Below are 19,939 nucleotides of genomic sequence, written 5' to 3' on the forward strand. Positions count from 1 at the left end.
ACGGTAACTCACTATCTCCTGCTCTTATTGTGCAACAGATTTACATTTTCTAATAACCCTATGATCCTATCTGGCAGGTCCTCAAATAATGTCATTTCACCTTAATACTGAGAAAAAAGAAATGAGAGGTTGCTTAAAATGTTATGCAAGGACCTGCTTTGCTATCTTTATATTTAAGTATACTTTTGCCTGCTTAAAGTCAGTTTCCAAGCATCTATCCATAATACTTAATGTACTTGTTACACCTTAAAGATAATCACAGATTATTTTCTAAGATCTTGTGTCACAGTGTCATAGGTTAAAGATAACATATAGAAAGGTCCACTGCACTTTTATAAGGAAGACTTATCTTTAAAAATACTCCAGGCGATATTTTTATACTCTCTATTCCATAATATAAAGTAGCACTTGGGAATTCAGGCAGGGGTTATGTTTCCCAGCCCCCTGCTGCAGTGTGTAGTTTTTGTTAATGTTACATGCATAGCAGTGATAGGTGGCACCTCACAACGTTTTAAAGCTCCTATGCCCACATCTCACCAGATTCCCAGAAATCAGACTCATTCAGAATACCCACTTGAACTCTTAAAACCATCAAAAGCATACTTTCATTGTGTAAAGCCATTCAAGTTTTAGTATTTTTTTAAAGAGATATTTATTTATGCATACAAGAACTGGGGTACAGGCCAGAGGTGCGCGGGTGTGTGTGTGAGAGGATTCACCAGAGACAGAGGTGGGGAGCAGAACAGGCAGATTGACTGAAATACACTGCTGAGGGGAGCAGTGGATGAGTCAGGAGAGGTCTGCTGTGCCCTGTGAGTAGTTCCCTGACCTGGGATACAGATAGAACTGCAGTGGCTGTGGGTAGCTTCATAGGTTGCTTCTTAACCCCTTGCGCCACCAGGGAGGCCCCGAAAGTTTTGGTATTTATTTATTGCAGCATCAAGTACATTATCTTAAAGATTCCAAACCCTATAACTTCCTCTTTAATGACATAGTCAGAGGCATAAAGTCCTTAAAGTTAAAAGACATTAAAAGTCCTCCAAGGACAATAATGCTGTCAAAATCAAAATAAGAATAAATTGTATTTTGTGGACATTTTCACCATTACCAATATTAAAATTGTGGTTTTTTTTTTTTTTTTTTTTTGCTTCAGCATCTCATTATTTAACACTTATTTCTGTAACACATTGTTGTGGGTTGAAATGGGTTCCCAAAGGGAGATGTAGAAGTCCTAACCTTCAGTACCTTATTTGGAAATAGTCTTTGCAGATAATAACTCAGTTAAAAGGAGGTCATAATGGATTAGGGTGGTCCTTATTTCAATAATTAGTGCCCTGAAGAGAGGAATATTTGGACCCAGAAACATAGGAAAAAACACCATGCAGAGATGGAGGCAGAGATTAGAATGATGAATATACTAACCAAGGATTGCCAGGGATTAACAATCAGCAGAAGCTAGCAGAGAATAGAAAATATTTTCCCTCTCAGACCCCAAGAGGGAATCAATCCTCATGTCACCTTGATTTCAGACTTCTGGCGTCCATCTCTGAGATAACACATTTTTGTTGTCATGGATCTGTCTCCTCTTCCAGAAAACAACAACAACAACAAAAAACTAGTCCATCTGTGACATTTTGTTATGGCAGCCCTAGTAAACGTGTATACACACATACTTATACATACCGTACTACAGGCACTTTTCACATTTTTTCAATGAGATAAATATGGCCTATTAGGGAATTCTTTCCGGGTCTCGGCAGCCACTCTGAAGAAGGTTCCAGTAAAGTCTAACACAAAATTTCAAAAAGTGCCTTGTTTCGAGTTCTTTTTAAAGAGATTATGTTAAGAAGCCTAGCCACGGAATTCCAGACTTCGTTTTCATGAAGCAGGGACTCTAGCCATATGCATTAATTAATCTTCTCTGAAAAAAAGACGCCCTGTAATGTAAGTTTATCTCCCACGGAGAGTACTGAAAGTTAAGGCAACCACCTCGAACAAAGTGGTCATATTGACATTTAATGTCAGTAGCTTCAGCCATTGCTGTGTATATACCTCCTTTACTGAGAGCTCGGGTTGAAACTGGGAGAGAAAGTAATTCACCCGCCTTCATTACTCATATTCGTGTTTCATCTACTACAAACTCCCCTTGGAAAAAAGCAAAATAAAATATCAACTAGACCGGAAGGTAAGAACGGAAAGACAACCAAACCAAAAAACCGAAGAAAATTTTCTTGAGCAAATTGGCCTTTGTGCGCGATGAAACGTTGATACAAGATAAGTAACACCTGGGGCTTCCAAAACTACAACTTTTGTATTTGGAGTCTTCCTCGTCGCAAGCGGCACACTGCGCATGCGCCTGGGTCGGGGTGGCCTGGGAAGACGCCGGCGCAGGCGCCCGAATCGGGACGTGGGCGGGCTCGCGTGCGTGCTCCGCGGTTCACTTCCGGTAGGCCCCTCCCCCCTCCCCCGCCTAGCCACCTCCCCCCCCCCCCCCCCCCCGCTCTCCCTACTCCTCCCCGGTCTCGCCCCACAACTCTCCCCACCCCTAGCGCTCGCAGCCGGGCTCTCCTCCCGTCCTTCCCCTCCCGCTCCATCCGGGTCGCTGACGGCTGTCTCTGGACTGGACAGCGGTGGCGGTTGCTTTTCTCCAAGGAACCTGGTAAAGTTTCACAGGCGCCGGGGCGAGGAGCGGCGGAGCAGCGGCACCGGCGCCGGAGAAGCCCCGGCGATCGCCTCCCCGGGCTGGAGGAGGAGGGTGTGGGAGCTGGAGACCTGCCTCAGCTGCGGCGTTGCCTCGCTCCCCCGGGAGGCGCCGCCCCAATCGCCAGGGTTTCCCCTGCCTCTGAGGGGCCGGGTGAGACGTTGCCCCGGGGGGTTCGGGGGTGTGTGACGGTGTAGGGAGGAGGAGGCCGGCTTGGGCGGATACAGGCCCGCCGGGCGCAGGGTGCTTTCTCAGCGCTTTCTTGGGGTGGGGGGTGGGGGCCGAGGGCAGTGTCGGGGCTCCCCGGCCCGGTGGCCGGAATGTCGCACCTCCCTGGGGAAGGCCGCCGAGGTGCGGAGCCTTGTCCGCGGATTCCTGCAGCTGCTGCGAGCGGGCGGCTGCCGTAGTTGGCTGGTCTGCCCGCGAGGTTGGGTGTGTGCAGAAGATTGCTCCCCCCGGCCCCCCCAAGCTGATTTGAGAGTATGTTCGGGGAATGATGGGAGCAAACTGCTGGCGTTCCCCTACCTGTTGCTGACGAGGGGAAGCCTTTCCCATACTCTTTTTGACCTCATGCGCTGAAATCTGGGGTATTTTCCCGTCCCCTCTAATTTAAAAAAAAAGGGGGTGTGTGTGTGAAGACAATGCAGAACTCTCGGAACTATCAAGTTCTGAAGCCCCAAGAGAATGAAATCAAACTTATCTAATGGAGAGGTCATGCAGTGGGACAGTCTCGGCCCTTGCTAGCCCGAACGTAGCAAAGTTGGGTTTTGAAACTTCCCAGGTTTGCATAAGGAATGTGGGGATTACAACGGGCATAAGGCTGTCTTCCTGTAATTGTGTCATTTTGTAATGCGATGTGGTAAGAAAAAATCTGTGTAGGTTTAGATGAAGTGAACTCTTTGTGATCTGCATCTTTACAAGTGAAGAAATAATCAGTGTACTAGAAAGTTCGACAGATTTCGAGATCCAGCTATCAATGTCCCAGCCCCCCCCACCCCCCATCTAATTCTTGAAAAACTGGCAGTGCCGGGGTTTTTTGTAGTTGTTTTCTATCTTCAAATCATTGTCTGGGAGGTATAAAGAGCGCAGGGGAAATTTTTTTCTATCACGGTTACCATTCCTAATAGGAAGTGTTTAATTTGGGGGAGAACCTTGATTTTTAAAAATGCATGTTTTTTCCTTGTATGATAGTTATGTACACTGATTCAGTTTTAGAATTAGTAGTGAGGTCGGAGGGTTAACTATTTTCACAAGATCTTTAGAGGCGATCGTCTTATTATTAAGTTTTGACATGTGGACATTAATTTTCTCCAGGTCCTATTGGTATGAATAATTGGAAGAGTCATTTAAATTGTGGGAAGTTTAAAGTTTCCATTATTGGTTTTATTTCCATTACAGATAGAACTTCAGTTTCTGTTAATGTGGAGGTAGGTATTAGAAAGTTTAATTTTCTTGTGATTTGAGGGAGATTGCAAGGTTGTATGATGCTGTATGTGCTTACATTTTATATATATGGGTTGATTTTTGGGAGCTGTGGATGATGTCTTCTTTCTTGCTCCCATTGAATTATTTAAAGGGAAGAAGATTCATTTCATTAAGATACTTAATGTTTGTTAGATTATCACAAGAGAACAAAAAGTCAAAAGTGGGCAATATGTTTTGCAGTCATGGAGAGTGATACATTTTCCTTAAATGTTTCTGGATGCTGTATTTAGACCATCATTTAAAAAAACCCCACTGATTGGTTTTTGAAACTAAATACTTATGTAGCATATTTTTAAAATAGGTTTCATGTTGTCTATATAATGACTGTTGTAGTGCAGCACTTGAAAGAGCAATTATGTATCATGTTTCCTTTGAAGTCATCTTAACTTTTTTTCTATCTCCTCAGCTATAGGGATACCTCCAGCTTTCCAGTGGTTCAGAAGGGAGTTGTTTGTTGAAACTGGAAGACCAAAAGAATTACAAACATGTTGTGCTGGGGAAATGCATCTTTTGGACAGCTAGGTTTGGGTGGAATTGATGAAGAAATTGTATTAGAGCCCAGAAAAAGTGACTTTTTTATAAATAAAAAGGTCCGAGATGTAGGATGTGGACTCAGGCATACTGTATTTGTTCTGGATGATGGAACAGTGTATACATGTGGATGTAATGATCTAGGGCAGCTAGGTCATGAAAAATCCAGAAAGAAACCAGGTAAGTTGAAGAATTTTTTGTTTAATATTTCTAATTCTATCATTTAAGTTTGAAATGTCAAATATTTTCTCTATTTCTTAGCCCTTTTTGAAAAAATCAAGCTTTAAAACCAAACTAGGAGCTAAATATATCCTTTACAGTTGCATGCTTCTGAATAATTTGTTTTATGTTTTCTTGTTTTAACTACAACTATAAACCCTTGTGGTATGAAACCCTAGTGTCAACATAATTATGGTGATGCAAAACAACTTAGAAAACCAGCCTGTGTTGTATACATCATCTTCGACATAGAGTATATAGATTATTAATTACTACTGTTCAGCCACCTTTAAACACATAATTCATACTGTGTTGATTTCCATGCATCAGAGAGAAAAAAAAAAATTAAGATAAGAGTTTTTAACTTTCACTTACTAAAATAAACCCTTATTTTCTATTTTCCTCCCTATTGTATGTAGCATTTTAAGTGTATAATTTTATTTGGCTTGGTTGGAAATATCTTTCAGTCTCCTAATTTCCTACTTTCAAGTAGTAATACTAGCTATTAGAAGTTTTGCAAATGTAAGATGTCCTTTTTATGTGGTAGTCATATAAGCCAAATTTAAAACAGTTTATAGGGTAATGAGAATTTTGAGGAATTTGGGCATGTTTTATCTTCTGTTTTCCTGGATATACATATTTCAAAATAAGATGTCACATGAATTTTGCTTTCAGTTGTTATAAGTAAAAGTTAATTCTTTATGTGATAAGTTCAGTAAAGCTGCAACTGTACTGATTTACAGTTTCTTGTTCTAACTTTCACATTAATGGCCCTTAAATATTTTCTATGACATTTACTTTATTTCTGTGGGTTTTTTTTATTGTTAGTGTACTTTTGAGGTTAATGTAAGTTTAAAATTCTAAGATACTAAGTTAAGGCATGTTGCTCATCTTTCATACCATCTCACTATCATGCTAAATCTCACTTTTCTGATTGTCAATATTGTACATCTTTTCTTTGTTGTTAGGGTCTTATCTTAGTTCCTTTTCTTCTGCCTTAATTTGTATTTAGTTTTTTTTTTTTTTTTTGGATGAATGGTAGTGATGCTTGCTACAGTAGCTCTAATTATTGCAGAACTCAAGGTAAATGACATCTTTCTTGTACTCTACCAAGCAAGAATATTTTAAGGAACCTTACAAGATTTTCATAATCTTGGGCATTTAGATTGTCATGTTGGGAGAAACGAATGTTAATTTATTGATACTTATCACTGCTTCAGATGCAGATGGATCCTTTACCTTTTTTAGTTTGGAACACTGCCTCAGGTTGAGATTTTCATGGTGTTGAGGCTGCTACTTATATACTTAACATGCCCCACTGAAATAACTGAATGTCTCTTTGTATTGCTTTAGTAATTTCTGAGAGATTACAAGGCAAGTCGAAAGTACAAAGCTAGCACATAGAAATTGCCAATACAGTTACTTAAATTTAGTTAGGTTTACAAAATTTAAATATAATGCCTGTCCTGTGTCCAGGACAAAGGTAGACACCATACACTAATAGATAACGATTATATTGCATGAAACAGCTTTTAATTCTGTTGGTGAAGATCTGAGCAACTTAAGTAACCAGAGGCTTCTTTGTGGTCATGTTGACATTGTGATGATTGCATTGTGACATTTATATCACCTTTTTGATTCATCCTGGAAGCATTATTTGGTAATATAAATAAAGTTGGAAGGGTGGGTATACCTAACTTATGATAACTTTTAAGGTTTGCCTTATTGTTCAGTTTTTATCTCCTTCTACGGAACAGAAAAATGAAAGGCGTGAACTTTGTCTATGAAAAATTTAGAGCCTGGGTTGGGAGTTAAGAAGGCATATATAACTGAGCTAACTGGATAGGTGATATGTATTTAAAAATAGGATATTTAAATGATGAAAAGTGTCATTGTGGAATAGCATTAAAGAGATTTCTGGGAGAAAATGAAGTTTTAAGTTTAATTAAATCATTGACCGTATAATAGCCAAAAGATAAATCTGGAACTAGCATAGCTTAATTTTATAGGAGGGGATCCTGATCCTGAGAAAAGTTTTTTATTACTAGAAGCCCAGGTTCAGTGATATACTGAAGTGTACTAGTTTACAGATATAGGAGAATCTAAGACAATTCAAGGGAGGTAGTAGTTGCTCTGATAGGGACTTCAACTTTTAACCCCAGTTTTGATACAGTGTTTGCCTGGGAAATTTTAGTAATTTTTTAACTAAAATTATTTCTCTTTGGAATAATTCCTTAGTAATTTAAACGTACTCCTTCCCTAGTCCTTTTTAAATTTGTGAGCAGTTCTTTAATTGATTTGAAAATCTGGCAGTTGAGTCTGGTTGAATTTTTAGGACTATGTAATAAAAGCTAATTCACTTTATCAGAGTTTTAAACTTGTATCAGCAAGAAAGCAAACAGTCAGGAGGAAGCTAAGAATTGTTTTCTTATAGAGATTGGTTTTATAAGCATACTAAATATTGTATAATAAGGAGTGAAAGAGAAAGAGGTGACCTCATTCATTGAAGGATAAGTTATTCTTGAAAGTCATGATAAAATCTACTGGAGGACTCAACCATAACAGTATAGTTAATAGATTTGACATGTGACCTATTGGAGAGGTTCCCAATCTGGACATTTTAGGAGCTACATAGGAAGGTTTAACTGATTTTCTTTATAATACCTGGAGTGCAGTTTATGCCCATTTTCATCTCTGTTCTCTTATATATGTATACCCCTTGCTATCATTACTAGGTCTTTCTGAATTATTTCCAGAGAAGTGAACAGCTGTTTCAGAAGTTTCATGTGTATATTTTTCCTTCATATGAATTTTTAGCACCCTTAAAAAAAAAAACAAAAAACTAATGTCTTTCAATTTCTTGCACCATAGCTAACAGTAAATATATTTATTTTCCAATATTTTAGGACAATAAATGAGTTGTTAGTTTTATTTTTATACGTCCTTCCAAATTTACTTCTGAAGGTTTTAGGATAATATATAGGAAGTTTTCTTTTGTTAACAAGATCATTTACTGACTGTATATTCAGCCAGAGGTATAATTTAGTGTCCATGATCCTACACATGTATTTTTAACATGTTTCAATTTATTTCATTTTAGAATCAATACTAAACTTTTATGACCACAATTTATAAAGAACATGAGTCTGTAAAAATGACTGCTGTGATAACTTTTTGTGGTTTAAAATGTTTTTTTTTTTTTTTTTTTTCAAGTAGATTATCTCATTTAAGCCTCACAACAGTCTTGTGTGGTAGCTAGGAGAGGTGTTATGGTCCTCATTTTACAGATCAACAAACTGAAGTTAAGAGAGATTAAAAGACTAACAATTACTGGGCTAGCAAATGTTAAGAGAACACTCTGAATGATGTGATTTTACCTCTATCCCATGAAGTTTTTCTCCAGCTATATTTAAAATGTAGAAAAATATTTAGTCACCTAGGAGGAAACTAATTTCCATCAGTATTTTAATGTAATTTTGAGGGTTAAAAAAATCTCTAAAAATTATTTTATAATGAAAGACACTATTTTATACAGTGAAGACACCATGTTTTGTAATTCTTTCCCTCCTTCTCAACCTGGTCATAAATTCAAAGAAAAACCATTTTAGAAACTGTGTAAGATCAAACATCCTCTTTTCAAGATATAATACAGTACCAACACAAGCTAAACAATTCAAGTATAGCTTACTCTTGAACTGAAAATTAACTTGATTAGCATGGCCAGCAGAAGCTAGTTTTGAATAGCATAATAAATGTTACTGTAGCTTATGTTTAACTCTCTATAGAAGATACAAAGATTATGAGTTTTGATTCTGTTTTTTGTATCCTAAAATAATTTCTACTGTTGGGTCATTCCAGAAAAGCATTTTGGTTACATAGCAGTAGTTACTTGCTTGCCTCTCTTGCTACTTCATTTTCCAACCTGCTCTTTCTGTTCATAAAACATAAATCTATAAGTGAATTCCTTAATATATAATTAAAATTTTAAAAAGTAATATAGCAAATATACACAAATATGGGAAATAAAATCATGCACTACAGAGTAGATTAAAAATACCAAATTAACCCACTTGTTTTTCAATTGAACAAAAGTATATTTCCATTATACCTCCTAGGGAAGAGAAAGATGTGACTATCGAGACTTGAAAAAGTAATTATGTGGGTCAGGAATGAAGGCTTTCTTTGGATGCTTTACTTTGAGAAAGGTTAGTGCCCAAGAATCACAGTGTCAAGGGTAGGGAAGAAAAGTCATAATGCAAACAGATGACTACTGTTAGAGAGATGTATAATAATACTTTACTTTGTGTAGGACCCTACATCTGAGGAATTCCAAGAGCATTACACAATAACTCATGGTTCCTTTCAAATGCTTGTGACACAGTTTGCAAGAATTATCCTCATCTTAGGGGATATATTTACGGAGAAATGGCAGCACAAGTTGGTAAGTAACTTGTCAAAACAGCAGGTGACTGGTGAACAGCTTTAAGTTAAATCTGAAAATTAAAATCTACCAGTCTCCTACCTTATTCACTAAATTGTGCTTATGTTTAGAATTATTTACAGTGATATCTTCTGTTTGAGGCAGATCAAATACTAATGCACAGATTGCTCACCATTCTATTTGATGGCATATTGAAATAAATCATTTACCTAGATGCTAACATTGTGATACCACTTTGGTACTTCATTATAGCCTTGTGTGGTATGAAGAATATTTAAACAAACAAAAGCTTACTATGGTAACACCCAGTATCCTCTCTTTCCTCTGTTATATATCTTACTCTGTATCCCTTTTTGTCTAATGCTGTGCTATGCTACAATCCCAGATCCATAGTAACTGCCATGCACAATTGATTTGGTGGCTAACATTGGAACTTGGATTAGCTGTGTTGTATCAAGTCTGCCATGTATCTCTTTGTAGGATGCATTGGTTTGGTGACTGCTTTATAAAACTTTTAACCCGCAGAGAAGACAATCTCAGTAGATACCTAATCTGAGCAGTCTGTTGGGGGTTTCTGTAAAGGATTTGGAACCAATGATTATCTCTTTGTGTTTAGTATATTAGTGTTTTTACCTGACTGGAAGTAAGCTATGTACTTTCCTGGAAAGATTCCTTGGTAGATTTTGGTTTCACTGTTTGGACAGTTTAGTAAGGATTCTTGTTGCAGATTAACAGTGTATGTGGTCTAGTTTCCATCTCTTGTTAGTATTCTTAGGTTTCCATGTCCCCAATATGTCCTACAAATGTATCTCTGTTGTAAAAGTTCATTTCTCAAAATCCCCATGGATTTTTAAAATTGCTTTGAGAACAGAAAACACATCTCCCTTAATAGATGCTTGGTTTTTGTAGGGTGTAACGCATATCAGGTACTTCTTAGTCTAGAAAACCTGTCAGGGAAAATTTATTCACAGATAATTAACAAAAATTTTTCTTTAGGCTAGGATTGTGTTAGTGGGAGAAAAAAGAGAGAAGCATTAGTGAAGAAACCATAATAAAGACCCCATGGTTTATCTCCTATCAACTTCTATGGATTTTATTCCCATGTTGAGAGAATTAAAAGGGTAATTATTTTTATATCTTAATGAATTATGATAGTTATTTTTTTGCAGGAAAAACCTATGCTTTGTATGTAACTGTACTGTAGGGTTTTTTTGGTCAAAATATATTTTTTGGATTTTGGTGGCTCAGTCTTTGAACCATAATATTTTATTTAACTATAATCACTGTTCTGTGTGGCAGAATTTTAGTATACCTTCTCTTGGTTAAACAGAAAATATTCTAGAGTCCTTTATATTAGGTTTTTTCATCTTATTTCAAAATATTCTAATTATTTCTATATTAATGCCTAAGTTTAGTTTAATTTTATTCCTTTGATAGGTAACACATTTTTAGTTTTTCATATTTTTCCCTAATTATTAAAATATGACATATTTTACATACATTTGGTAGAGAATTTGGGAAAAACAGGACAGTAAAAATCATAATGACATGTATAGATAAATATTAATGTCATTTGAGACTTTCTGTACCTATATATGTTTCTAATTACAAGCTAGGAGTATGTTCTTAATTCTCAAAATTTCTTTCCATTAATAATTGAATAATAATTCAGTATTTCCCCATGTTTCAAAATATTGTTTAGGGATATTGTTAATGACAATTAACATTTAAGCATTGAGAAATTCCAAATATACTTAAATATTCTCCTGTTTTGGGGAACTTATTTCCAATTTTTGCCATAAACATATACGTCAGGTTAGACTTTGTATCTGCTGTTTCTTTAGGGAAAAGAACATCTTTAATTTTAGCTAATCTCAAAAAGACTGATAGTTGAGTTTATTTAAAAATTTTAAGCACAGTTGTGTCTCACTTTGTAAAATTGATAAACTTATAAACTATTTGTAAATGAAAGTTTTAAAAATTTATTAACTTGACAAACTTGGGTAAATGTAATGAATATCTTTTAAAGATCTAGAAGGGAAGATAAAACCGCACAAATAGAGGCATGTAAAATGTGCTTAAGTGTTATGCATAAATGGTGTGTTATGTAGATGAATAATGTAATCAAGGTAGGTGAATTTTTATAGGGAAGATACCATATGAATTGGAGGGCAGTTTTTCAAGGGGTAACTAATGTAGAAGAGTGGTTTTGGATAAAGCAGCTCAAATGACAATAGGCAGATTTGATGCCTGTAGAGGGACTAATAATCCAGTTAATGGAAATGTCTGAGAACAAAGAGCAGGAAGGCTAGAAATGTAAAATTGAGATGAGATTATAGAATTAAGCAAATAAAGGAACATGGATTTGGTGAATATCTAGTAATAGCTTTAATGGTAACAACTTGGTTTTTATAAAGGAGCAATTTGAAGGTAAAGAAATTAATTTATAATGGTGGTCCTCTATATATTTATTTTTCAGCAGTAGTCCTTTAAAACAGGAAGGGAGCAAGTAGATTGAGAGATTAGGGAGGTAAAAATAATAGGCTTTGGAAAACAGAACTAAACTGTAAGGGGTAAAGGGAGGAGCCAGGTAGGATCCTCTGTGGATTTATTAATTAGTAGAAATAAGGAATTCAGGAAGAGGAGCACTGTTAACTTTCATTTTAAGAGGAGAGATAAAAAGGTTAATGAGGTGAATTTTGTTTTGATAACAATATTCAGTGACTAATAAGAAATTCAATTCTATATGAGGGGAGAAAGATCAAGACTAAAAGCATGAACTGTTTTATTTCCAAGTTGTTTTCACTTCAGATCACATTAGGTTAATTGTAAATCTTTCCCTGGTTCTTAGTTATCAAGTAATTAATGGTCCATTAACAATATTTAATTTTATGCTTTTGGAGACTGTTTAAAAAACCTGGTGATTTAACACCTTTGTAAATTTAAGATTAAATGATTGCCTTCTCTACTTTGTCTGATTTGTAAGCTTGAATTTTTATATAAAGATAAAATTAAAACATTTATTTGCCAGGGGCCATTTGATACCTGCTCATTTGAATTTTATTAATAGGTTCACTTACTTCTCACTTAACTTACACAAAGCTATTAATTATGTCTAGACTTTATGACCCCCTTCTAGGTTTTACTGGAAACAAAGCTTATTAAGTCACAAGATGCAATCACATGTATAAGTAGCTTTTGATTCTGAATAGCTGAAATAATTTTAACAATAAATTGAGTATGTGCTGGTGTTAGCGTGCAAGGAAGAGGCACCCCAACCCCCAAACATGCATGACCAATAGGGGTCCAGCCATCCAAGTACACAAAATTCTTAGTGTGAAAGAATTTTAATAGAATTAGTGTGCATAGAGAGAAGAGAAGAAAGGATAATAATTTGCAAATAAACACTACTCCAAATTAGACTGTTCCTATTTGGTATGATTTGATGTGTTATTTTTTGGCTCTGGGAATGTTAAAAAAAAATTCCATGTAAATGAATGGCAATAGCATTCCCAAAAGTAACTTTTCAAATAATACTAGCTTAGAACATTCCACTTTAGGATAGTAGAAGAAACCTGTAATTAGTTTAATGCTAATTACATTGGATGCTTAGTTTTCTATATTTCAATCTAAAATTCTTTAATTCCAGTTAAACCATGACTGTTCTATATGAGAACTGAGGCAATAGCTTTTCAACTAATTTCCCTCCTCCAGCTAATCCTTCTTATTGTTGTGGGTTAATCCTTCTACAGCATATTTTCATTTCTGTATTTCGAATATTGCCCAGCTCGAGTACCATCTCCTGTAAATCCCCGGTCATTCTTGTAAGAACTCAAGTCACATGTTTTCTGCAGTATCAAGTACAGTACTTGACATTCATTAAATGAATAAATGGCATTGCTCTCTTTCTATTAAATATAATAATTTATACAAAAATCCTCAGTTCCTGGAGTATTGAAACCTAAGACTTCTTTATCATGCTGATAAATGCTGATGCACACAGAATGAACCGGGGATTTGTTGAATGAGCACATGATCAGTGTACTTTGTTGGATGTGCCTTAAGAAGAATGAGGCCTGGAAGTTTTTTATACTCTCAGTTCCTACAAAGAGGGGAGTAACTGAAGGCTATACCAGATCACCGGATGAGAGCAAGACAGGAAGATGACAAAAGTACAAGGAGATCTTAGCACATGTTCTTTATTGGGGTTTCTCTTGGAAGAACAAGGCTAGGCAGAATAAACAATTTAGTTTTGGCTAGTTATCATTAATTCCTCCATGCTTTGGCCTATGGAGTTGGTTTCCCAGTTGCCTGGTACCTGGTCATGGGATGACTTAGGGTAGGGAAAACATGGCTTGGTGAGTGAGAATTTTAATAGCTAAGGAGACAGGAGGGGTATAGACTCTGGATTGGTGGGTGTGCATGGCAAAGGCATGCTGGTTGGCAAAGTTTTCTTTAGGAAATAGCTAGCTCTGGAAGAGGCAGTCTCTACTAAGATCTGTAACATCCCCTTCCCAAATGTAGAGCATTAAGAATACAGAAAATGTAATTGGCTCTATGATCAATGAAAGCCAAATAAACAAATTAGAAGTCTAAGAAAACACAGAACCAAACCTGCTAGTATGTATTCTGAGGGTTGGTTCATGCTTGTCTTGAAAAGAACTTGGAGTAAAGCAACTATTTTTCTATTTCAACTATTATTCTAAAGAAAAAAATATAATATAACCTTCACATATTTATGACATTTTAAGTATACTTTGAAAATAAAATTATTAAAATGTAACCTGGTTTTTCTAACAGAACAACAACATTTAAATAATTAGGAAAATGTTTATATTATAGTGTCTTTATCTGTAAAGTAGGGATAATGATATACTTACCTCATTATGTTATGAGGATTAAATGAGATTAAATAAAGTGCTTGGCACAGTTTTAGGCACATAGTAAGCTCTTTATCTATGTCAGCAGTGTACCTGTATCTAGATAGAATGCATTGAAAGGGTATGAACTTGTGAACATTACAAATTCCTATTGGTAATTATTACTGCTTTTAGGGAATAAAATTTTCATTTAATTTTTTATGTTTTAGTTTTGTTTTTTAATTCTTCATTTGTTTTGTAATATACTGTATGATGGTCATTGTATGTATTATATTAGAGATCTTTTGAAAATATCAACAAACAATTTCACTTTCGATTAAATTGAGAAGTATGTGCCTTGAGTGAAGTTAGCCTTTTGGTTAGTTGTAACCCCGTAACAATTAACAAAATGTTTATTTAAATGAAAAAAAAAAACATTGTGAATTATTTACTGGTGCTATTACTAATCCCTAGTGATTTAAAGAATCATATTCATTAGAAATGCATTTAGTTGTTTAAATAAGCAATGAACAGTAGGAGAAAAGACACTTAGGGATAGTTAACCTCTGTTGACAATTTAATATTTATTTTTTCAGTCTCTTTTCTGCTTATGTATTGGTACTGTATGTGACATAATCTTAAGCAAGAATGGAATTTTACACTGCTCTTAAAATTTCATAATATAGTAACTTGAAAACTTAAAAATTTTAGAGATGAATTTTAAAGTGAACTTTGCTTTGCTCAAATTAGAGTTTTGCATTATTCAAAGAGAAGGGGAAAGAAACCTATATAGCAACTAGTGTGTTGTAATAAGACAGCGGATTTCGAACTTAAGATTTGACAGAATTATACATATGCTTTTGAGTTGAAATGGTGCCTCTTTAAATTAATTGTTTAACAGAGTATACTTCTTCTGACCTCATTTTTATAATTGTTATCAGCATGGCTGTGCTTTCTATTCATAGCAATAGTGTTTTATTGACTCTGATAACTTTTTTTTTAAGAAAAGAGTAAATAAAACTGTCTATTTATGGACAACTTGATCCTTGATGTAGAGAATCCTAAGGAGTCCACAAAATTAGAATTAATAAATAAGTCCAGGATTGTGTGTCACAAGATCAATATGCAAAAATCAGTCATATTTTTTGCATGCAAGCATTGGATAATCTAAAATTAAAATTTGAATATCTTTCTATTCACAATAACATCAAAAACAATTAAATGCTTAGGAAAATATTTAACAAAAGAAATCAGTTCACTAAAAATTACAAATCTTTACGAATGGAAGTTAAAGATCTAATTAAATAGATAATTATATTTATGCCTTATGAGACTCAATATTAAGATGGCATTTCTCCCTAAGTTGATATAAAGAACACAGTCCCTATCAAAATTCCAGAAATATTTTTGGGGCAGATATTGATACCAGATCCTAAAATTTAGATAGAATAGTTAAATTTATATAAATAGCCAAGACAGGTTTATATAATTCATGCTTATAAACTTATTTTATTGACTAGCCAAAGCAATTTAGAGAAAGAACAAAGTTTAGGGAATTTTATTTCCTATTTCAAATACTTTTCAGTGTGTTATTAACATAATGACATATGTATAGATCGGTGAAACAGAATTGACATTTCAGAAGTAAATCCTAATATTTGTGGTCAATTGATTTTTTTTTTCCTCCTAGTTACCCAGACCTTTATTCCTACATGCTAACCAAAAAGAGACATATAATCTCTTTACATGCAGTGAATTGCATTCCAGGAAAGAAAACCAGAGCTATAGTAACCCAATTTTCTATAATGAACATAAGCATGTTTACCTATTATTCCAGAGGGAGATACTCTCTTCACTATATAGGAATTAAACGAAAGCTGTCATTTGCTCCAGAGGTAGATAGTCTGTTTCTTGAGTGCTAAATAAAATCTTTTCTTTCCTCTTTTTTTTTTTTTTAAATGGAGGTAATAATGTTTTGCAGCACTATATAGAATCAGTATACCCCCTTCAGCTGTATGTTACCACAGCATACCCACTGCCAAATCCCCCCCTAGTCTTCCACTGTAGTTCACTGGACACTATCCACCATCCACTCTGCACCTCCCCCTCACTTTTTGGTAATCAGAGTTCTGTGTATGTCTATGGTTTTTAATTGGCTTGGTTTTGCGACCCTTTATTTTATTTCTTCATAATTACACATGTAAGTGAAACCATCTGTTGTCTTTCTCCTTCTAACTTATTTGCTTAGCATTATCCCTTCCTGTTGCAAAGAGCAAGAGTTCATCCTTTTTTTTTTTTTTAGAACTGAGTTGTACACCTCAGTCTATCTATTCCACATCTTCCTAATCTGCTCATCTATATTTTGACCATTTAGGTTGCTTCTATAATTTCGCTATTATAAATAATGCTGCAATGAATATAGATGTGTATATATCCCCTGGAATTAATGTTTTGCATATATCAGGTAGATACCTAGAAGTGGAATTGCTGGTTTGTATGGTAGATCTATTTTTACTATTTTGAGAAAAACTTCCATATAATTTTCCTTAGGGGCTGGACCAGTCTTCATTCCCATCAACAGTGTACAATGGTTCCTTTTTCTCCACACCCTTGCCAATTCATGTTTAGTCTTTTTTTTTTTTTTTTTTTTTTAAAGATTTACTTATTTATGCATACAAGAAACGGGGCACAGGCCAGATGTGTGGGAGGGTGAGAGGATCCACCAGAGATAGAATGGGGAACAGAACAGGCAGACTGAGGAAAATACACTGCTGAGGGGAGCAGCAGGTGAGCCAGGAGAGGTCTGCCGTGCCATGTGGGCATCTCTGCGGCCAGCTGGGATCGAACCCATGCTGCAGAGGCTGCTGATAGCCTCACAGTGCTGCGCTCAACCGCCTGTGCCACCAGGGAGGCCCCATGTTTAGTCTTTTTGATATGGACCAATATCACAAGGGTGAGATGGTATGTCATTATGGTTTTTTTTTTTTAAAGATTTATTTTTATTTATTTATTTAATTTATTTATACAAGCACTGGGTACAGTCAGAAGGGCGGGAGGGTGAGAGAATTCACCAGAGTCAGAGCGGGGAGCAGAGCAGGCAGAAGGACCGAAGTATACTGCTGAGGAGAGCAGCGGGCGGCAGGAGAGGTCTGCACGCCATGCGGGACCCTCCTCTGGTGGCCGGGGAGCAACCGGGGAGGAGCCCGGGATCGAACCGGCGCTGCAGAGGCTGCGGGCAGCTTCGCAACCCAGCGCTCAACCGCTGCGCCACCGGGGAGGCCCGGTATGTCATTATGGTTTTGATTTGCATTTGCCAGATGGTAAGGTATGGTGAGCATTTTTTCATGTGCCTGTTGGCTAACCGAATGTCTTCTTTGGAGAGGTGCCTATTTATCTGTTCTGCCTACTTTTTGATTGGGTTATTTGTTTCTTTTTGTTGAGTTGTATGAGCTCTTTGTAGATCTTGGATATCAGCTCCTTGTCAGATGCAAATATTTTCTCCCATTCATAGGGTATTATCTTTTTTTTTTTTTTTAAGATTTATTTATTTATACAAGAACTGGGGTACAGGCCAGATGTGCAAGAGAGTGAGAGGATTCATCAGAGACAGGGCGGGAAACAGAACAGGCAGACTGATGAAATACACTGCTGAGGGGAGCAGTGGGCAAAATAGGAGAGGTCTGCCTCGCCATGTGGGCATCTCCAGGGCCAGCAGAGATTGAACCGGCAGAGGTTGTGGACAGCTACACAGTGCTGCACTCAACCGCTTGCGTCACCAGGGAGGCCCATCTTTTTGTTTTAATGATACTTCTGTTGTGCAGAACTTTATAGTTTGATGTAGTTCCATTTGTTTATATCCTCTTTTGTTTCTCTTGTTGTTGGAAATGACTCCACAAAGACATCATGGAATCCAGTGTCAAGAGTGTTTTGCCTCTGCTTTCTTCTGTATATTTTATGGTTTCAGGTCTTATATTCAAATCTTTAGTTCATTTTGAATTAATTTTTGTATATGGTGTGAGATAGAGTCTAGCTTCATTCTTTTGCCTGTGGTTGTCCAGTTTTCCCAACATCATATGTCAAAGATACTTTCCTTTTCTTGGGTTGGGAATGTGCCAGCACTCCCTCAGTAACATACTGAGAGATGAGTTGTGGAGCAGGTTTACAAGGCAAGGCTCTGCTGCTCAGTGAGCAGCTCTCTTGCTATTTATTAGCAGTAATAAGCAAGCATGATTGGTTATGTGACAGTTGCAGGATGAGCAGGATCCCGGAAATACAAAGGGCCGTCAACTTTATGGGGAATTAGAGGGGACATATTGGCCATGTATACATGGAGGATTTCCTGTACAGGTACTTGGTGTAATTTCTGAGGTACTCCCAGACCACCTCAGACCATGGCCACTCAGTCAGTCAGTGGCTACCTAGTCCTCCCCAGCTGCCTTGTGATATGGGCCATTGTCTTAAGGCAGTCAAGCAGGGAGCCTTATCCAAATCCTATACACACACACACACACACACACGTGTACATATAGAGGCCACACACACACAGATGCAGAGGCCCCAAGTGGTAGAAGGGCCACATCGTTTCTCCATTGTATATTTTTAACACTTTTGTCTTTGATTAACTGTTCGTATAAGTGTGGATTTTTTCCTGGGCTTTCAGTTCTATTGATCTGTGTGTCTATTTTTATTCTAGTACCATACTATTTTGACTGTTTTGGCTTTGTATTTTGAAGTCTAGGCATGCAATACCGCTATTATACTTTATTGTCAGAATTGCTTTGGCTGTTCAGTGTCTTTTATGGTTCCCTATGAATTTCAATAATGTTCCTTCTATTTTGTTGAAGAATGCCATTGAAACTTTGACAGGGATTGCATTGGATCTGTATTTTGCTTTGGGTAAGATGGCCATTTTAACATTGTTAATTTTTCCAGTCCACAATTAGGGAATATGTTCCTGTTTCTTTGCGTTGTTTTCTATTTCTTTTAACAATATCTTATAGTTTTCATTGTATAGGTCCTTCACCTCTTTTTTCAGTTTACTCTTAGGTATTTAATTCCTTTTGATGCAATTACAAATGGAATTGTTTTCTTGATTTCTTTTCTAGCATATAGAAACACACCTGATTTTCTTAAATTGGTTTTGTAACCTGCCACTTTTCTGTACTGAGTTATTATTTCAATTAGTGTTTTAGTGGAGGGCGTAGGACTCTGTATATTATTATCATGTCTTTTACACTTAGGAATACTTTTATTTCTTTTTCCAGTTTGTATTCCTTTTATATCTTTCTCTTGCCTGATTGTTCTAGGTAGAACTTCCAGTGCTATGTTGAGTGGTAGTGGTAAAAGTAGACATTGTCTTGTATCAAATCTTAGAGGAAAGCTTTCAGTTTTTCACCATTGTATATGATGTTACCCTGTGTTTGCTACATATGGCTTTTATATTGTTGAGGTATGTCTATCTTCCAATATCCCTAGTATTTCGAATGTTTTTATCATATGTGGATGTTGAATCTTTTCAGATGCTTGCTCTGCATCTATTGATACGATCATACAATTTATATATATATATTTTTAAAAAAGATTTATTTATTTATGCATACAAGAACTGGGGTACAGGCCAGAGGTGTGGGAGGTGAGAGGATTCACCAGAGACAGTGGGGAACAGAACAGGCAGATCTACTGAAATACACTGGTGAGGGGAGC

General features: G+C 36.3%; 1 protein-coding gene across 11 annotated transcripts in view; it reads left to right on the forward strand.

Annotated features, from left to right (window-relative positions):
- The first annotated feature begins 2,506 nt into the window (after nucleotides 1–2,506).
- The window catches only part of HERC4 (HECT and RLD domain containing E3 ubiquitin protein ligase 4), a 112,255-nt gene continuing 94,822 nt past the window's right edge, over nucleotides 2,507–19,939 (forward strand). For 4 of the 11 annotated variants that reach the window (XM_054690214.1, XM_054690220.1, XM_037495906.2 and 1 more), the window contains exons 1-3: nucleotides 2,507–2,659; nucleotides 4,016–4,128; nucleotides 4,593–4,897. In XM_054690214.1, coding sequence (XP_054546189.1) covers nucleotides 4,672–4,897 — 226 coding nt within the window. In that variant the 5' untranslated portion in view covers nucleotides 2,507–2,659; nucleotides 4,016–4,128; nucleotides 4,593–4,671. The other 7 variants (XM_054690218.1, XM_054690215.1, XM_054690217.1 and 4 more) reach the window with 7 other exon arrangements.

This window comes from Talpa occidentalis, unplaced genomic scaffold, assembly GCF_014898055.3.
Source record: "Talpa occidentalis isolate TD23 unplaced genomic scaffold, MPIMG_talOcc4v2.1 talOcc4.8, whole genome shotgun sequence".
NCBI classification, from domain to species: domain Eukaryota; kingdom Metazoa; phylum Chordata; class Mammalia; order Eulipotyphla; family Talpidae; genus Talpa; species Talpa occidentalis.